Source organism: Anas acuta, chromosome 5, assembly GCF_963932015.1.
Source record: "Anas acuta chromosome 5, bAnaAcu1.1, whole genome shotgun sequence".
Taxonomy (NCBI): Eukaryota; Metazoa; Chordata; class Aves; order Anseriformes; family Anatidae; genus Anas; species Anas acuta.
The window spans coordinates 62,779,772-62,800,045 of NC_088983.1; the positions used below are offsets into that span (position 1 = coordinate 62,779,772).

Consider the following 20,274-nt stretch of genomic DNA (forward strand, 5'->3'; position numbering starts at 1 on the left):
TTGGTAGCACAAACCTGAGTGCACTGGGCTGCTATACTTATTTTTTAATTTAAAAGCAAGTATACAAAATAATAAAAGCCAATTTTGCAAACTTATTCTGAAAACCTTTAAGCCACTCAAATTCCTAGGAATATCAGTCAGGCACTGTCGACAGCAGGGGTACATGCTTTTACATCTGTCCACAGGATCAGGTCTTTATTTAGCAAGATCTACAGAGTCTCAAAAGGTGCAATTTAATTAGCCTGAGAGAATTTGGGCTGAATTTGGCTACTAGAGTATGGCACAGTAGAATTTTGCTCAGCTCTTCTCCCATTCACCTCTCTTTCTGCAACAATCTCCACTGTTAATGTATTCTCTGGCAAAGGAAATTGTCTTTGTAGTGCTTTTTACTAAGGCTGTTTGTAGGCCTGCTAATGCTAGTCATAGTTCTTGTCATGTTGGGCAGGATAGCTGAGTTACCACGCTCATGCTTGGGGAAAATAATCTCTTCCAGACAACTGTTTATAATCCCATCAAACTACAGCAAAAGTACAATTGATGCAGATTCAGGATTGCACATATATAGAGCCTACAAATGTGGTCTTTATATAGCAACTACACATTTTGTTATAGTTACTTATTTATTCAATACTTCCTTTTATTATTTGCTGTCAGTTTGGAAATAAACTTTCTTGTAAAACAATTGGGTTTCAGCTGTTTGTTTCTTTCACTGTTCCTTTTTTCGTCTCGTATTTTTCTGTCTTCTCTCTCTCAGAAATAGTTCCTCCTCTGCACAAACTCTAAATTGTTCCACTTGAATTTGTCCTATTTAAACTGTTACAGTGATCAGCAATTCAGTAGTAACTCTATACAATGGGGCTTCTGAAGTTCCATTTCCACTTACCCTCATTAAACAGCTGTGTCTGTAGACACCAGAAAGCAATGCAGTGACAGTTATATTTAGGCTGAGTTAGGGAAGGAAACTGTAGCTTTGGCTTTTTTTTTTTTTTTTTGGGGGGGGGGGATATTTCTTCATTGTAAGTTAAAATTCTTTAACCTTTTTAAAAGAAAACTTCACATACAAATGAAGCAAACCACAGCTCATGGATGGGATGTTTGGGGTCCTTTATTATGAATTGCTTTGCATCGCCTTTTGTGGGCTACTGATTGATAGAGGTTGTATTTTAATAGCCTTCTTGTACATCATCTGTCCTGAAACTCAGATGTTTCAGTTCGTATTTACTATACAGTGCATTCCCATTTAAAAAAAATGAGTATTTTGAATGGGCCATTACTGTGATTCTAAATTCTTGCAAGGCAAGCATTTGTATAGCACTTGACTTGGTGTAACCATCTCTCTGTAAAAGATGTCCAGTCCTGCTTGCATAGGTTACATTGGCTTACTTCAGTTTTCAGCAATTCCACGAGATCTCCATAATCTCAGAAATTGTGTTCTTGTTGTATGTCACTGCTTGTCTTGAAAACAAAAAGCTTTCTGGTCATCAAAAGTGTAGGAATATATAGGGATGTGATATTCAGGTGGAAATGTTGCTCTGTATGCATTACAAGAAGAGAAGTTGGTGGCCTATACACCTTGAGGCAATGGAGCTCTAAGCAAAACCATCTCATTGTGCACAAAGTGGGGGTGTGTGAGGGTACCGAGTTCTGTCAATGGCTGGAAATGTTTAGCCCAATTAATTTAAGACACGTTCATACAGCACTAGTGGCACATGCATACCAGTGAGAGCCGTTGGTGACAGTCGTGTTGCCCTGCTCAGAGCTGTGCAGCAGCTCTCCACAAAGAAACAGGTATTTTGAGGCATGAGAGATTAAAAAAGAGGGAACCACTACAAAAAGGGGAGTAACAAACTCTCTTGGCCCTCACCTGGGATACTGTCATCCCTTGTGGTATTTCCTGCATCCCAGAACCACGGGGACTGGGACAGTGGCAGTTGTGTGAACTCAGTGTGAGGAGAAGAAAGTATCCCCGTATTTTTGGTCTAGGTCTCAATAGAAAATCTGTCTAAAAATAATTACATGAGTGAGAGACAGGTGTCCTGTTTCAGCAGGCTGCAGAGAGGAGCCCTCACGCCCTGCTGTTGTCCGTGCTGTGAAGCACCAGAACATCCTGCACCGCTGAGTGGGGGCAGAACAAGCGCTTCAGGTGTGCCCTGAGGCCTCAGCTCCTGGAGACCAGCCCATCGAAAAGGAAAAAACAAATGACAAAAACATGGTTAAGTACAAACTTTTTGCTTTATTGACTGTGTGTTTTAACGCGTTGTCTTACCAGGTCAGAGCATCCCACAGGGCCTCTCACCTCTCAGGGAAATGAACCTGTGGGGCTGCCCCCGTATTTAGGGGATGAGAGCCTGGGGAGGCTGACAGGAACTCCGCAGAGATGCACACCTGCCTTGCTGTGGGTTTCTCTAAACATCAACATTTGTCAGGACCATTGTTACTCCAGCAATTTGTTTTAAGGTGATGTGGTACAGGAGAGAGGCTGGTGGTTTTATTGGGTTGCATGTAATCGAGGTAGTACAAGACAGAAGGAAGCAGGAGATGAAGTTGTGGCATCTGTCGGGGGATTGCTTGTCTGATTAATGGCGCCTGCTGCAAGTCACGTTTGCTGCGCTGGGACTTTTTGGTCCTTTTTAAAAAGGTCTTGTGGAAATTATTAGTGACGTCTTGGGCTGCTGTGTTTGAGGTTCCTGTTTCTGGGTGTGTTTAAATCAGGTGAGTCACTTTATCTGAAGTGGATTAGAACGTTTAAAAAAAAAAAAAAAAAAGTGTCTTTAACTCGCCTAAAAGGCGCTGTTACCGCCCCAGGGCACACAAAACACTTCTGGAGCGCAAAAACTTGGCTGCGAAGCGGGGCCCCCCGCAGCGCACGGGCGCCCAAGATGGCGGCGGGCGGCGCAGGGCGGACGTGTCCGTGGGGCCGCGCCCCGCCCTGCCCCCTCCGCCTCGCCCCGCCCCAACCGCCCCGGGGCGGCTCGCGCCCGGCCCCGCCCCTCGCCTCGCCTCTCCGCGTTCGCGCCAAAGCGCCCCGTGACGCCAGCGTGCGTGGCGGCGCCCCCGCCCTCCGTGTTTTCAAACGGCGGGGGCGGGCGCCATTGGCTGGCGGGCGCGCCACGTGACTAACGGTCGCGGGAAAGCCGCGGAGTCCGAAAGCGCGGGGCGAGCCCAGCCCAGCCCAGCCCGGAGCCACCGCGCCCGGGGCCGCGGAGCGGAGCGGGGCGGGACGGAGCGGGGCGCAGCGCAGCGGGGCCGGCGGCGGCCATGAGCTTCCTCAGCGTGCAGCAGGCGGCGCCGCCGCGGCGGGTGTCGGTGCGGCGGGCGGCAGCCCCGATCCGGCAGAAGCTGCTGTTCCTCGGCGGCCACAGCGACTGCGAGGAGGAGGAGGAGGACGAGGAGGAGGAGGGCGGCAGCAGCGGCAACAGCACCGGCGAGGACTCGGCCTTCCAGGAGGCGGACTCGCCGCTCTCGGTGGCTCGCACCCCGGCGCGGGGCGGCCCGCCCCTGCTGGAGGAGGAGGAGGAGGAGGAGGAGGAGATGGAGCCCGCGGCGGCGCCGCTGCCGGACGAGGGGGACTCGTGGGAGGAGGAAGGCTTCGGCTCCTCGCCCGTCAAGTCGCCCGGCGCCTACTTCATGGCCGGCTCGCCCTCGCCGCCGCCCCCCCACAAGGGCCGGCGCTCCGGGGGCCGCTCCCCCCCGCACCTGGCGGCGGGCGGCTGCCGGCGGCGGGGCGGGGAGCCCGGCTCGCCGCTGCCCGAGTACCCCGGCACGCCGCCCCACAAGACGTTCCGCAAGCTGCGCCTCTTCGACACGCCGCACACCCCCAAGGTGAGGCGGCCAAGGCCGTTACCGGGGGGAGGGAGGGGGGGGGCGGCGCCGGCCGGGAGCGGTTGGCGGGGGCCGTTGGGCCGGGGGGGGGCGGCTGGGAGGCGCCCCCTCCGCGAGGAGGAGCCCCGGGGGCTGCCGCTGCCGGGCTGGGGGGGGCTGGGGGGCTCGCCGGGCGCCTTGGTGCTGTTGGGGTGCCGAAGAGCGAAGCCTTGGGCTCGCTGGGTCGCCTGGTTTGAGCTCCATGTGCCAGAGGCACTGCGCCGAGGCTGGGAGGCTGGGCAGGCCGAGCTGCCGTTAAACCGCCGGCGCTGGGAGCGTGAGGCGATAGGCAGTGCCTCAGCCTGCCAGCGACGGGCGGCTGGAAGGCTCTGCCGCTTCTGGTCTCGATACTCACCGAAATATATAAACGTAGTGTGTTTAAATCCAGCGATAGTAGTCCTGCGTTCTTTATTACTTTCCACATAACCCTTTAGGGGTAGCCTAGTGACGATCCCTGTGGGTGATCTCCCAGGGGTCTGTAGACTACCCACAGAAAACAAATAAGCATGAGGAGGGCAACCTCAATTCCCCCCCCCAGCTCCGGTGTTTGTTATTCTTCTCAGTTTCTGTCCCAAATGAGCTGTCCCAAATGAGGTTTCAAAAGTAGCTTAGTTACTCTGTTTAGAAATAGGAAAATGGAAGACGATCTGAAGTCAGGAGCAAACGCTTGAGAGATGCCAGAGCCTTGTGACGCTTAAAAGTAACACCTTAACACCGTGTTTCAATGGAATTGTTGAGTTAGGTGCCCAGGTCTGGAAAAACAGTTGGTTAAGTTAACCAGTGGAAATACTGAAATGTGGTGAGACTCCGCTGAGACTTAATCTAGTCTAGGGTCGGAGAGTACAGTTGGATTCCCAAAGTACAAACCTTATTCTAATACTTATAGCATTATAGTATTATAATACTATTATAATATTCACATTATATATGCTGCTTTAGACTCGAGATCTGTCAGTTCTTTATGTGATAAGATGCTACTAGGATGAGGTAATGCTTGTGATCCAAGAGGTCACTGGTTAGCATCCTCATGAGGGTGTGGGAGGCTCAGGTTCTCTGCGTAACTGGGAGGGATCTGATCATGTGCCCAGAAAATGCCTGATGGATTACTGCCCAAAATATCTACTCTGAATATTGTGCTGGAAGTGCAACGGTTTCATGTGTGATATTGTTCCAGCATTGCTGCTTCAGTCTGTCCTGTGGTGATTCAGTGAGACTGATGTCACTGAACAGTGCTGTCAGGTCTTGAGCAAGTGTTGTAGATCCACTGAGGCTTCTACAGCAGTATCAAATCTTTGATATAGTGCTCTTTTTAAGCTTTCTATCTTAAGTTCGTGATCACCAAAGATACTTTCTATATTTAGTCTAACTTTTATATCTTTTATATGAAAATCATGGCAATACATACAACGCAGCATGGTCCATGAATTTCATCTCTGTTTCATGAACATAGAACTGTTCATGGGGAAGGCTGGGTGATGACTCGATTAAAGACAGAATGCTTCTCTTGTCATCATTCCTATCTTTTCAAAATCATTCCAACAGTTAATGTTTTTCTTTATGAGGCTTTACACAAAAACAGTTAGTGTCTGGGATTTTTTTGATGGAAATGCAGGCATTGTTTAAACAACTCATGCTTGCTTTGAATAGACAGCATTCCAATAATGATTTTCAAACATGATGTGACTATTTGTGTCTAAAGCAACACTGAGCTCATAAATGTTTCATTATTATTATTTTAAATACAGAGTTTGCTCTCCAAAGCACAAGGACTAGGTTCCAGCTCAGTCAAACTTCGAGGGGGCTCTCTATTTATGAATGTTGGGAAGTTGGAGAAGCGAGATTCTGATATCAGACAAACACCTCATGTGAACATTAATCCCTTCACTCCCGATTCCATGTTCCTTCACAACTCTGAAGGACAGTGTCGGAGGAGAAAGAGAACGCACTGGAACGAGTGAGTAATTTATATCTTTCCTTGTAATGCTTACCCTGAAAACTATTTTAGCTGCAAAAGTTCCGTTAAGAATTGCTTCTGTGAAAATATTTTTCTTTCCAAACCTGTTAGTGATGCAAGACAGAGCTCTTGGAGTATCTGCTTTGTATGAAGGTTTTTGTTAGTACGAGTTTTTTATGATTTTATGACTATGAGCTTGTGCTTATAAATACTAGTGTTTAATTAGACTAAACTTGGGTAGTATGGGAGAATTGAATTTAAAAAAAAAATAATCAACTCCCAAACTTCAATTTTAAGTTTCTTAATCCGTATTAATTCTGTAAAAATACCTGATGTGAATTTCAGCTCTTGCGGAGAAGACATGGAAGCAAGCGATGGAGAGCTTGAAGATGAAACTATCAGACCTGCTAAGGTAATTAATCTTTAGAACTTGATAGGAAGTTTGGCAGTTCATGTATTTGCACGTGTAAGTATTTTTCTTTCTGATCTTTACAGAGGATCACAATAACAGAAAGTAATATGAAGTCACGGTATGCCACCGAATTTCATGAGTTGGAGAAGATTGGATCCGGTGAATTTGGCTCTGTGTTTAAATGTGTAAAGAGACTTGATGGCTGTATTTACGCTATAAAGCGATCTAAGAAACCCTTAGCTGGCTCGGTGGACGAGTGAGTATTTCCTGCTCTTAAAACATGCTTTCTGGTGCTTTTTCCTTCAATGTTGCTTTGTATCAGTATCTAGAGAAGGCATTGATGATAAAATCATAAATATACTTCAGTTAAATGTAAAACAGTAGGATACAGTTTTGAAGTCACTTCACATTTCTTTTTCGAATACTGCTTAAACTTTGGGAGGAAAGTTTACTTGACTCCAACAGAGATTTGTCCCAAAAATTCAGAGTGGAAACAGATTGTCCTCACCCAGGAAGTTAAAAGAAATGCTTCCTTGCATTAATGGTAGGAGATACTATATGAAACTGCAGCGGTGATCCTTTGAGATGTGAAAGAAAACAATACTCCCAACCAGGTCCGCATTGCTGTCAAGTTTAAGTTACATGCGGATTGTCAGGTAGTTTTTGATTGAGCCTGATATTCCTGGCTCTTTTTTTTCCACAATATTCTAATAGTAATATAAAGCTTCGCTGGTCTGTGATGCTCAAAATTGCATACCAATGTTATACAACAGAAGTTAAGAATATAGAGTTCAGTTATTTTAATGGCCCAGACATTTAGTCATCATCATTTCCCCTGTACTCGGCTCTGGTGAGGCCGCACCTCGAGTACTGTGTTCAGTTTTGGGCCCCTCACTACAAGAAGGACATGGAGGTGCTCGAGAGAGTCCAGAGAAGGGCGACGAAGCTGGTGAGGGGCCTGGAGAACAAGTCCTACCAGGAGCGGCTGAGGGAGCTGGGCTTGTTCAGCCTGGAGAAGAGGAGGCTCAGGGGCGACCTTATCGCTCTCTACAGATACCTTAAAGGAGGCTGTAGAGAGGTGGGGGTTGGTCTGTTCTCCCACGTGCCTGGTGACAGGACGAGGGGGAATGGGCTAAAGTTGCGCCAGGGGAGTTTTAGGCTGGGTGTTAGGAAGAACTTCTTTACCGAAAGGGTTGTTAGGCACTGGAACAGGCTGCCCAGGGAGGTGGTGGAGTCACCATCCCTGGAAGTCTTTAAAAGACGTTTAGATGTAGAGCTTAGGGATATGGTTTAGTGGGGACTGTTAGTGTTAGGTCAGAGGTTGGACTTCATGATCTTGAGGTCTCTTCCAACCTAGAAATTCTGTGATCCTAGCTTATGGCTATTTTTTTTCCTAAAACTTCAATGATGCTTCTGAAAGCTTGCTGCTGACAGTGGTTGGAAAGTAAGTAATGCGAGTGGCAGTTGCCTCAAGAATCATCTGCAACAAAGCCTGTATTTTAATGTTTCATGTTGCTTGGTCTTTTAATACAATATAAATGGCTTTAGCTGTTCGGACGTAAATACAATTCCAACATAAGGTTCTGCAGAACTGAATGTGAAGTTTTTAACTAGAGACCTGTGCTGGAAGAGTGGCGTGATTTTTTTTAATAAGTGTTTATGTAAAGCTGAAATTGAACTAATTTCACTTCATAATATTCCTGTGTACTGTTTTTTTTTTTTTGTGTGTGTGTGTGACTGTAACAGGCAAAATGCTTTAAGAGAGGTATATGCACATGCAGTTCTGGGGCAGCATTCACATGTAGTAAGATACTACTCTGCATGGGCAGAAGATGATCATATGCTCATACAAAATGAATATTGCAATGGTAAGTAAAGATTGATTGTTCTGAACTTGCTTTAAAAATCTGATTTTTTTTTGTTTTTTTTTTTTATAAAATATACACAGGTATCTCTACACATCCCTAGTGCTAAGTAGGAATTTACATCCTCATGCATAGCTCATATTATTATCATCCGAAGTGGGTCTATATGCTGCTTTCTGTTGCAAAGGGCATACTGGATAAACAGTAATTTACAAAATTGCAGACAGGTCTTCAGTGTTTAAAAATATTGGAACTACACTGAGGCATTTGTGAGCAGCAAAGTAGTTAATTCTTCTGTATAATAGCTCAAGCTGGAATACAGAGAAAAAAGTTCCCCATGAAAAGGGGTCAATTGCTGTGGCTGATACCCTGCCAGAGATCTGGAACAGGACTAGAGTCCTTTTCCTTTGCGTTTTGGTATCCTGTTAATTTACATGGCAACTGCAGTAGACCTCACAGAAGAAAAATAATTTTAATATATTACACTGCTATAAGGAGAGGGGATACAGCAATCCCTGTGTATCATCAGCAAATTTTTGGTGATAGATTCACTGCTGATTTTAGAAGTCAGTTGTATTTACTTTTGGAAGTAAGTTGTCATTATTTTCTCAACTGTTTGTTTGTAAATAAATGAATAAAATACTTTTTTTTTTTGATGTTGTTTTAGGTGGCAGTTTAGCAGATGCCATAAGTGAAAATTACAGGAATATGCGTTATTTTACTGAGCCAGAGCTGAAGGACCTACTACTTCAGGTGGCTCGAGGCTTAAAGTACATTCATTCGATGTCCCTGGTACACATGGATATTAAACCTAGTAAGTGTGTAAACTGGTTTATTCTATTGGCAGGTTCCTCAGTTAATTTAATCTGTAGAGAAATGAGCAGTTGACCACACCTTTTTAACTGTAAATTCTTTACTGAAGTCTTAAGTAGCAGTACAAAGATGTCAGTTATAAAATTGGCTGGCAAAATTGTAACTGTTGATGAATTTATCTTGGGTCCTTTTTGTTAACTCTTTCTTGCACAATGCTTGCCTCTACTTCCTGCAGAGGGACACAGAGTGAGTGTGTGTGTGTGTGTGTGCGCATTGTAATTTCTTCTTCTAGGAACTGGGTATGCAACTGAAATTTCTGTGTGGCTAAAACAAACTGATGAAAGCAGATGAAGTAAAAATTGGACTCAAATGTGTTTGTTAACAGTTCTGCTCTTTTACAGGTAACATCTTCATATCCAGGACATCAGTCCCAAGTACGACTTCAGAAGAAGGAGATGATGATGAGTGGTCATCTGATAGAGTCATATTTAAAATAGGTACAAGGCAGCACACTTGGGCTTAAGAGTGGCATTGTTTTATGTCTTCTGAGAAATAACGCTTTGTTTTTTGCAGGTGACCTTGGTCATGTAACTCGAGTATCTAGTCCACAAGTGGAGGAAGGCGATAGCCGTTTTCTTGCAAATGAAGTCCTACAAGAGGTAGCTATCCTACATGTAGAAAATACTTGTGTTAGGTCTGTGTGCTGTTTTCAGTAGAGCATTGATTTGTTGTCTGCCACTTCCTTGCTGAAACAAACTTCCTAAATGCTATCTACCCAAATGCTACTTGGAATGTAATAGTATGGATGTGTTTGGTGTTGAATAATCTAGCTGAGGTTTGTTTTTATACTGGGTAGTATCTATAGTAAATTTATTTTTTCTTTATTTTTAAAGAACTACACTCATTTGCCAAAAGCAGATATTTTTGCTCTTGCTCTGACTGTTGTCTGTGCTGCTGGGGCTGAACCGCTTCCAACTAATGGGGACCAATGGCATGAAATTCGACAAGGAAAACTACCAAGAATACCACAAGTGCTTTCTCAAGAATTACTAGATCTATTAAAAGTAAGAAATCTTGTTCCAGTGACTCTCTGATTAGTGTAATTTACTGTATTATTGGCCTTAACTAGAATGACTTTATTTTATTTTTTCCAAGGTTATGATTAATCCTGATCCAGAGAAAAGACCTTCAGCTGTGGCACTAGTCAAGCATTCAGTACTGCTCTCTGCTGCAAAAAAGAGTGCAGAGCAGCTGAGGATAGAACTGAATGCTGAAAAATTCAAAAACTCACTCTTGCAGAAGTAAGTAATTCCTTGGGATCCTTAAATATAACTTAGCTTCTAATGGTTCTTTATATGCTTTTATGATCGACTGTGGAAAGAGTAATTTGATGAGTTGTGCAGTTATTTGAGGGTGGGTTTCTCAAGGTAACTTGCTTGTATTAAGGAGTGGTGTTTTTTTTCTTTTGAAGTTGGCTAAGTTAATGCTTTGGGAAGGCAAAACCTGCCTGCAGTTTCATCCTCACAAAAATAACTGTAAAATAAAGCTCTAAGAATGATTTGAAAAGAACACTTGCCAACAGTAACTTTCCGGGGGGATAGCGTTCCATAAAATAGTTCAGGTAGGATTACTTTTAGGGAAGAATGGAAGAATTTGCTCTTTAGTCAGACTATTTCATAGTTTCTTATCTTGAGTTTCGTTTAATTTAGTCCTCAGACTGAGTATTGGTAATTCTCTGAAACAGTACGCTTGGCAGAATTAGGGAATTAGGGACAATGGCCTTCGCCGCCTTTAGTGTTACAGCCTTGCAGTAATAGGCTCAAATTTTTCTCAGGCAAACAAGATTTATGTGGTGATAGGTTTTTGATGTGGTACGCAAGAGGAAAAGGATGCTTCCTGCGTTGTCTATTGCTAGTTATGTTCCATTTAAGAGTGTGTCTGCTTGCCTGAGTCTTCCACGGGAGTTTCAGTTGTGACTGAATGCTTCATTTGAGGGAGCTTCTGTAATTGGCTCTTCACTTGTTGATCCTAGGACTTGTACTAGGAAGTAAACAACATCCTATAATCTTGTAACTGATACATAAGATAGAATGGAATAAATTATTTTGATTCCAGGTCAGTGATCAATACTGTAGGTATCCTTGCTTCTTTCAATCATAAAACACAATCATTTTTTCCACCTCAGTTATCGTTGTGACAAACTGAATTGCAATGGGAAAAACATAAGGTTAGAAAGCCTAGTGTTCTGTGTTGCAGCTACACTTCCAGTGATAGCAAATATTTTGCCTGTTGCAAATCTAAACAATAGCAAGCTAAAGATTTTCAGACCAAAGCTGCTGAGCTGCTTATAAAAATCTTGGTCAAATTTTGAAACCCATATATGTGAATTTGTCATGTCCTTCCCTTTTCAAAAGAAAGGACGTCTAGGGAAGTAAGGAACATTGGTGTTTTGTCCTGTGGGTTTATGTATCATTTGCATCTGTTTGTCTTAATGTGGCCTGAATTGATGGCAACTCTTTAAGTTTGGAATTGTTGTAATGCCTCTGAAAATGTCACTTGCTGTGACATGCCTGTAGTCCCTACTGATTATTGCGTGTGTGACTTCCAATATCTCGCAGAGAGCTGAAGAAGGCACAGATGGCGAAGGCCGCAGCCGAGGAACGAGCACTGTTCACTGACAGAATGACAACTAGATCTACAACACAAAATAGACCATCTCGACTCATTGGAAAGAAAATGAACCGCTCAGTTAGTCTTACTATATACTGAACTATGAAGTCCAAAAGGACTGCTGAGGATGGCTATAGCATCTCTGCTGGACTGAAGCCTTAAGGAGTTGAAGGAAGCATTCAATTCCTGGTTTCTTGTCCTGTCTTAGATCAGTGTCACTAGTTTTACAGGAACTGCTTCTGGGTTTTTAATTTCAACGATATGGCTGACTAGCTGTATTAACCGTTGGAGACAATGGACTCGGTCACTATCTGTCCGTAGAGGATCCTGGATGTTAGTCCATAAACCTTTCAGTTACACTGTTAGATGTTACATCGTCCCAGGGTTAACCACTATAGTGGTGTGCTGCTTTTTAGTGTTACAGCATTGTAATGAGAAGTACTGCCCCTGATGATCTTTAAGAGGGAGGGAAGGGGAATTGCTGTGTTACTGAGTTTGGAGCAGAGGGGAATAAATTTTGAAAGACAGGCTTTAAGGCCACCTACACTCAATGTACCTGATGTCAGGTAACCTTTTGTGAATTTTATTTGTATATTCAACTGGGAGCACTTTGTAGGCATTGCATAAACCACAGCTTAGAAACCTGTGGAATTAAGTGCCGTGTGGAACTGCTGCTATTTTAGTGTTTTGTCCTCGCTGTAAACTGTAGCATTAAAACAATCATTATTGTGTTAATAGGCTTCTTGTTAAAACAATTACGTGAAACAAATCTAAGCTGCATTTTAGTGAAGGCAGCATTTCTCTCTTGAAGCTAGTGCATTGTGAAATAATGCACCAATTTAATATTTGGACTCTGTATTAGTGTAGTGCAATTGTTAATGTCTTGGCTGTTGATGTTCTGTAATCCTTTCTAATAAGGTTCTCTAAATGTTGGTATTCTCTTCAGTTTTTCATTCTTGAGGCTCTTGTATATTTTTTTTTATGTTGGAGTACTTGTAAATAATTGTTTAGTGTAAGTGTTCAGGTTGTTCTTCATTGTTTATGTACATAAGTTTGTGCTTATATAGTATACTATACTAAAACTGCAGTCTGAGATGCCAACAGACAAAGTTTAACTGTTCAATTTTAAGTTCCAGTATGAATCAGATGTATCTGTCAAAACTTATACTGATGTTGGCTGGCAGATGTTGCTGAAAATAGAACTGTTCTAATTACTGGCTTATCTCTTCATTAATTTTAGTTTTTAAACAATGTTTCCCATTTGTGCTCTATTTGTTTTTACTAGTGTTGAATTTGAATATTAAAGTTGAAAGTTGTGTTTAATAGTGTCTAATGCTTATTTAAACTTGATATCTGTGGAAATAAAACGTTGACTCAGGAATATACCACGGCAAGTCCTGATTAGATTTGCTTCCTGTTCCTGCCTAGTGCTTGTGGTTCCCTGTCAGGAGAATGGGACTCACTGGTAGTTATGTAGGGACAAAAGCACCGTGGTCTGTGTGTGCTAGTGTATATCGACTGCGGTCTGTCTCTGCAGCTTCAGGAACGGTCTGCCAGTTGGAAAGCTGAAACCTGTGGACGATTTGAATTGAGACGTGACTGTGAAGATGGAATACTAGATGAAATGGCTAAGAAAGACCTGCTGGGTCCGAGGTAAGGAGGAATGAATACTCATGCATTGTTGAGAATGGGGAGAGAAGAGAGGTGGAGGGACTGAATAGTTTATAGAAGGCAATAACAACGAGTTTTCTGTAGCACGGATGTAAAATATTCGTGTATATGTATTACTGTATTAAAATCTCATGTAAAGAGAGATGCAGTAAAAGTACTAAAGGTTTAATAAATAGGTTAGCCTATCTGGGAAGCTTTTATGCTGCTCTATCCAAGAATTTCAGGTGGCTTTGCAGAGATAATGTATGTGAATTGAGTGGACACCAAATTCTAAACTTTGCAATTTGCTCATTAAAATCATGAAGTATTTTTATTAGTAAGAAGTCTCAGTGCTATGTATATGATAGTGAAAGTCAGATGATTGTGTTAGGTAATGTGCTTCTCTAAATAAGCAGTTCACATCAGTAAAAACTGTTACTGTAATTCCTTTAAGGTTTGACTTGGTACAGTAGACTTATTTGTAAGAGAAGTTAGAAATCTGTTGCATGGTTTTGTTGCAGCAGTTCAGGGTTTGTCTATGTTGAGCAGTCTTAGAGCGAGCTCCTAAGCAGTAATGAAAATCGGTTAGTGGGGGATCAACAGACTCAAGCCCTCCCCCATAGTGTAAATAAATTGGATCTACCTATGATAGTTACATGCTTTTACTTCACTTGTTTCTGCAGGCTTGTAACATTAGGTGAGGTTTTGCTGTACGAACAAGTTGTACCCAGTAGCCATGTAGGCTGTTTTGCTGGTTGCTAGTTTTGTAACTGCAATGTAAGGGATGCCCTGTCTAAAACATGCAACTGAAGTGGCTTTAGATGTTTTAACTTTCTTCTATGTGCCAAGGAGGATGTTTAAAAAGGAAGCTTCAGGGTTTTTTTAGTAGTTTGCAGGAGCAACAAGAATGGTGAAGTTTATCTCATTTTAATAGGAACAACCTTCCTGAATCAGGCCACCGGGGAGACTGAGAATCGTGGTCCCAAGAATGGCCTGTGGGAAGAGCGTGAGATTTGTAGTGTGTGTGTGTGAATGGTTCCTTTGAATACTCCTAGCATCCAGTCATTTGTGGTTCAAATGCTTGCTAAATGAGTAGTGGTGTCTCTATTTTATTGCCCCTGAAAGATTTTTTTTTCTTAAATAAAAATAATTTTGGTAGCTTATGCATTTACTGAAAAAATGCTTGAGCAAAATTTGTATGTAGGTATGCAAGCCATCTTAGGTGGAAGAAGAAGCTACTAGCCTCTTGTAAAACGTAGGAAGTTGGATGTCAGTTGGAGAAATTTTAACAAGCATGGTGTAACAAGAGGAGCTTCAGCACTTCAAGAGCTTTATCTCTATTTAAGAAGAAAATATCGGTGGTTAGTGGTAGATGTTATTCAAAATAGCTACGTTTAATGTTTCACTGCGTTTATAGTTCCATTTTCCAAAATAGATAGCATAGTACCTTGACTACTTTGATTCAGGGTACTTGACTTCTCGAAGAACTACATAGGAAGAACCTAAAAGTAACTGTAAAACAGGTAGTTTATATCCCTACTTTCTCAAGACATCTGTCTGCTTTGTTGTCGTCTGCCTGAATCTGAATTCAGAGCCTGTAATTCATCTTTTAATGATATATTACTGGGTAACGCTACCTGTCTGGTCTTGCTTGGACTTCTCACATCTCATGCCCAAAGAGTGGGTGGTTTAGTGAACTAAAGTTCTTAGAGAATTAGTTTCCTGTAAAGATGTGATACGTCACTTAAATACTGCTTCTTCAAAAACATTCTTCTTTGAATCACAGAACACCTTGGGTTGCAAGGGACCTCAAGGATCATATAGTTCCAACCCCTTGTTGTGCTAGTTGGTAAATATTTGAAGTCAAATATGGTATTCTGATATCAGATAGGATTCTATTTATGCCATTACCAACCTATCATATTGAAACAAAATTTATGTAGAGAATATTTTTCCAGAAAACTGTAGTGCTAGTCAGGAATGCTACTAGTCCGTTAATGCCAACAGATGGAAGAAGAGTATGTTTTTAAAAAGAAGTTTGTATTTCCTGCTCCTAATTGTTCCCTGCACAAACCTTACCTTCTTTCACTGAACTAAAGGAAATGTGGAAAACTAATATAACTAGAAATTGTTGATGTAATTTCATGGGTTCAAGATCAAACTTTTTTTTTGTCCTGAATTCACACAGGGTAAACTGGCTAGAATTACTATGGGGTCAGCTTAGTCTCTCTCTTTTAAGTTACCAATATGTGTAACTTTTCTGTTTTTGTTGTTGTTGCAGCTTCTTGGTTTCCTGTAAACTCAATGATATTTTCTTAATTGTATTTTTTTTCCCCTACCTCAGCCCCAAAAGCTCTTGGGTACAAACTGTTGATTACCACAGGCCTAATAAAATTTTGTTTTATTTGGGCTGGATATCAGGAAGATAAAGAACCCCAAAAACTTGATGACTATTTGGCTTTTATATGAAGCCATAAACAAGCTTCACCTTCACTTAGAAATGAAGATGGCACTATTTGTATATTTGAAAACATGATTCCAGTTTGACAGATTGAGTTACTTTATACTGTAACACCTAAAAATCTTGTGAACAAAAGTGTACTTAGTTACCCTATTTTCCTGTTGAACTGGATATATATAAAAAAAAAAAACAAAACCAGCAACAACACACACGTCACAATTGTCAACTGAATTAAATTTTTTGTCTACCAAAAAATTTTGTTCGTGTACCAGTATAGCACTTCATTCAGATTTTTAGAAATCATTACCTTGTTCTGCAATAGAAATTGAGCATTCTTACCAACAGTAGCTTAAGTGAGCTTCCTAAGGTAAGCTTCCTTTTTTCATCTCTACTCCCAGCAGCTCTGTAGCCTTGGAAAAGGCAATATCATGATCTCGTTGTACACGTGACTTTTAACAAGTATGCCTGCTTAATAATTGTCAGCACTTGTGCTGCCTGCCAGTATCACTGCTGTAGCTGTTCTTGAGGGCTTGGTTCTAACGCAGTGGCCAGCAAGAATTAAGTGTGGTTATTCCCTGCTGTTGTGGTTTAACCTTGCCGGCAGCTAAGCACCACACAGCTGTTCGTTCACCTTCCCTTCTCCCCCACTGGGAACAGGGAGAGAATCAGGAAAATTAAGCCTGGGGGTTGAGATAGAGACAGTTTATTAGGACAGGAAAAAAGAAAAAGATGATACTACTACTACTAATGTGTACAAGAAAGTGATGCACAATGCAATTGCTCGCCACCCACTGACTGATGCCCAAACGAACCCTGAGCGGCCAGCCACCCCTGTCTGTCGTTCAGCATGACTCCAGATGGGATGGAATACCCCTTTGGTTAGTTTGGGTCAGCTCTGCTGGGTCTGTCCCCTCCCAGCTCCTGCTGCACCCCCAGCCTGCCCGCTGGCAGGACAGAGAGAGAAGTTGAAACGTCCTTGGCTTGGTGTAAGCACTGCTCTGCAACAATTAAAATATCAGCGTGTTATCAGCACTCTTCTCATCCTAATCCAAAATGTAGCACCCTACCAGCTACTAGGAGGAAAATTAACTCTGTCCTAACTGAAACCAGGACACCTGCATGAACCTTACCTTCTCTCAGTGAACTGTGGAAAGCAATTGAGAGCTTTTAGCTCCCCCAGTTGGAGGCTGCTGAGCTGACATAGGTTCTCATCTGAAGAAACACTGCAGAGAAAAATCAGGAAGAAGCAGTGACTGGGCAGGGCAGCACACAGGAAATTAAGGTCCTGCTTCTGTTTAAACAGTTGGATTTGGATGAAGATCCTATCTTGAGTATAATAGAATTGGAGTAGGGAAAAGGGAGGTGCCTCAAGGAGAGAATATTACGGTGCCTAACTAAACAGGAAGCAATTTATTACTGTTTAACGTTGCTTGGAAACCTAAGTTTGTACAAGTTCAAGAATTATTTAAGATCTGTTGAAAGATCTGAGGAATCTGTTTTGAGGATTTTCCTTTCCCCAATCATTTGACTCCCTTTCTAATGTACAGCATCAATATTTGGCATTACTTCTGAGTAATCTTGCTGATCTAAATTGATTTGTTTGATTTGAGGTAAAGCAGAGTCACTGGCTTAATTCAGATCTGATTTTCTGTGTATCCCTAAGATTGCTGCCAGATAGGTGAGCAAATGGTCATAAATTCTGTAGTTACTGAATTGCCATTTATGCACAGGAGAAAATTCTGCATGTTAAGTCTTATTCTGACAGAGAACATTTGTTCATTTTTTGATTTACAGACAGTAAAATGTGCCACCAATTCAGGTGTTTTAGGGAAGGTGGTGTCCAGGATAGTGATGGAGTGAGACCTATTACGAGCCTTTAGCGGTCTCGGTTGGGTGATCTTTCTATCTCTCTAGTTTCTCATTGTCTCCTGGAATCATAGACTATCCCAAGTTGGAAGGGACCCATAAGGATCATCAAGTCCAATTCCGGGCTCCGCACAGTTTAGACCATGTGCCTAAGGGCACACTCCAGTCGCTTCTTAAATTCAGACAGGCTCGGTGCTGTGACTACGTCCTTGGGTAGCCTGTTCCAGTGTGCAACCACCCTCTCGGTGAAGAATCTCTTCCTGATGTCCAGCCTAAACTTCCCCTGCCTCAGCTTAACACCATTCCTTTGGGTCATATCACTGGTGTTTACAGAGAATAGGTCACCTGCCTCTCCACTCCCCCTTGTGAGGAAGCCGTAGACCACAATGAGGTCCCCCCTCAGCCTCTTCTTCTCCAGGCTGAACAGGCTCAGTGCCCTCAGCTGCTCCTCATACGTCTTCCCCTCTAGGCCCTTCACCATCTTGGTCGCCCTCCTCTGGACACTCTCCAACAGTTTCATGTCCTTGTGCTGTGGTGCCCAGACCTCACCTTGAGATGAGGCCGCCCAGAGCAGAGCGGGACAATCACCTCCCTTGACCTACTAGCGATGCCGTGCTTGATGCACCCCAGGACACGGTTGGCCCTCCTGGCTGCCAGGGCACACTGCTGGCTCATATTCAACCTCCTGTCAGCCACAACCCCCAGATCCCTCTCTGTGGGGCTGCTCTCCAGCATCTCATCACCCAGTCTGTACGTACAGCCAGGGTTGCCCCGTCCCAGGTGCAGGACCCGGCACTTGCTTTTGTTAAACCTCATGCTTTGTTTTGTTAAACTTCACGCCCAGCTCTCCAATCTGTCCAGGTCTCTCCACGAGGCCTTTCCACCCTCATCTGAGTCCACAACTCCTCCAAGTTTGGTGTTGTCGGCAAATTTGCTCAAAACACCTTCTAGTCCTACATCCAAATCATTTATAAAGACATTGAAGAGGACTGGCCCTGAAATGGAGCCTTGGGGGACCCCACTGGTGACCATCTGCCAGCCAGATGTGGCCCCATTTACCACAGCCCTTTGAGCCCTGCCCGTTAGCCAATTGCTCACCCATCGGATGATGTTTTTGTTTGGCTGTATGCTGGACATTTTGTCCAGTAGGATCCTATGGGAAACCATGTCAGAAGCCTTGCTGAAGTCCAAAAAGATCACATCAGCTGGTTTCCCTTGGTCAACTAGATGGGTGATCTAATCATAAGAGGAAATCAAATTTGTTAGGCCCCTCATGAACCCATGTTGGCTGGGACCAATGACTGCATTGTCCCCCAGGTGCGCTTCAGTAACTTCAAGAATCATCTCCATGATTTTACCAGGCACTGACATGAGACTGACAGGCCTGTAATTGCTTGGGTCTTCTTTCTTACCCTTCTTGAAGATTGGCACAACGTTTGCCAGCTTTCAGCCTGCTGGGCCCTCTCCAGATTCCCAGATTCTCTTCACTCTTAGCTACTTAGGTGTCAGGATGTTTAGGGCAGAATCACCTCGTATATTCGTTCCCTGCCTTAGCAAATGAGATTTTAATCTCCCTTTGGTCTTGTAGACATTGAGTTAATGTTGATTGACAGTTTTTACCTGTCAACCTTGCTTACAAGGCTTTTCTGTTGACCACTTCTCTTCCCAGTTCCCCTTCCAAAACATATCAGATGCTTACTTTGGAGTACACACCTGGGATTTAATTTCCTCTTCCTTTCTTCAAGTAAGGTAGCTGTGGTATTCTGTTCCATGGTGTGTTCTATGACTTGGTGAGAAATACTTTATCAACTACAAACGTAGAGTAAGTGTGTTACCAAGGAGGAACTGAAAGGTAACTTAATGCTGTTTAACCCCTCTTTATGTTTCTTCAGTCAATTTTGAATAAAAAAGCATGTTTTATGCATGTGTATAAATAGCTTACAACTGTATTAAAGTACGAGTACTTTGCTGGAATCTTGATTGTTCTAGAAATCTTAGAAGTGAATGTCAGATCAACTTTTTTGTTGGAGAGACTGAGTTAACATCCTAATTCAATATCTAACGCTGCTGCCTAGTTCACCTAAAATAATATTCATGTTTTTTTTTTTTTTTCTACACAGTTTAAATGAACGTCTGAGGTGCGTGAGTAAGGCCAGATACGAAACAGATTTTAAAATAATAGAAGAAACAAATTCATCAAAGGACTTGAGAACCAGGTTACAGTATAATGTCAAATAAACTTAATGCTTTTCACCCTGTTCCCCAATGCTTCTGTAATGTTTTAGGGTGGGACTGTCTGTTCAGAAACAGTAATATATTGGTCATTTAACACTGGAATTCACTTCATTTTCTGTTGAAACATTGCTGAGAAATGACAGGTACTAGACATGGTTTTCTTCAAAGGCGGCTACAAAGTTGTATTAATGGCCTTCAATTTCTGTTTGCTTCAATTTAGCTGTGCTGAGAGTGAAAATGACTCCTAGTCAGGGTTCAGGAAGATTTTCTCTGAGCTAACAGTGAGCAGAAACTGTGAGTTGCTTAATGTGTCTGAATTCTTTCCTTGATAGCAATTTTAAATGACTCAGTGGCATAAAACAAAATTAGTGACAATTTAACTACGTAATCTTTCTTCTGGCTAGGAGCTCCCTAACAAATACTTGCTACTTAGCTAACGAGTAAATCTGAAGGGAGGAGGAACAGAGAAGTGACCTACCTCTTAAGG

The 20,274-nt window shown here is 42.7% G+C and overlaps 1 protein-coding gene across 2 annotated transcripts; it reads left to right on the forward strand.

Moving 5' to 3' along the window:
* The first annotated feature begins 3,012 nt into the window (after window positions 1-3,012).
* Window positions 3,013-19,812, forward strand: WEE1 (WEE1 G2 checkpoint kinase). 2 transcript variants are annotated; one of them, XR_011097457.1, is made up of 12 exons: window positions 3,013-3,822; window positions 5,607-5,815; window positions 6,161-6,227; window positions 6,311-6,483; window positions 7,974-8,095; window positions 8,760-8,906; window positions 9,307-9,402; window positions 9,479-9,564; window positions 9,799-9,969; window positions 10,061-10,206; window positions 13,113-13,228; window positions 19,673-19,812. XR_011097457.1 is itself a non-coding variant. In XM_068685305.1 (11 exons), the coding sequence occupies exons 1-11, from the start codon at window positions 3,259-3,261 to the stop codon at window positions 11,672-11,674; spliced, it is 1,932 nt and encodes a 643-aa protein (XP_068541406.1). In that variant the 5' UTR covers window positions 3,022-3,258; the 3' UTR covers window positions 11,675-12,898. The 2 variants fall into 2 exon arrangements, 1 of the variants encoding a protein (XP_068541406.1); XM_068685305.1 differs by lacking the exons at window positions 13,113-13,228; window positions 19,673-19,812 and adding an exon at window positions 11,524-12,898 and having other exon boundaries at window positions 3,022-3,822.
* Window positions 19,813-20,274: the final 462 nt, after the last annotated feature.

Bases quoted from the DNA above. Each gene is read 5' to 3' on its own strand.
- WEE1 (XM_068685305.1), top strand. From the start codon at position 3,259: ATGAGCTTCCTCAGCGTGCAGCAGGCGGCGCCGCCGCGGCGGGTGTCG. The intron at 6,228-6,310 runs GTAATTAATCTT...TGATCTTTACAG, and splicing joins AAACTATCAGACCTGCTAAG to AGGATCACAATAACAGAAAG. The intron at 8,096-8,759 runs GTAAGTAAAGAT...ATGTTGTTTTAG, and splicing joins ACAAAATGAATATTGCAATG to GTGGCAGTTTAGCAGATGCC.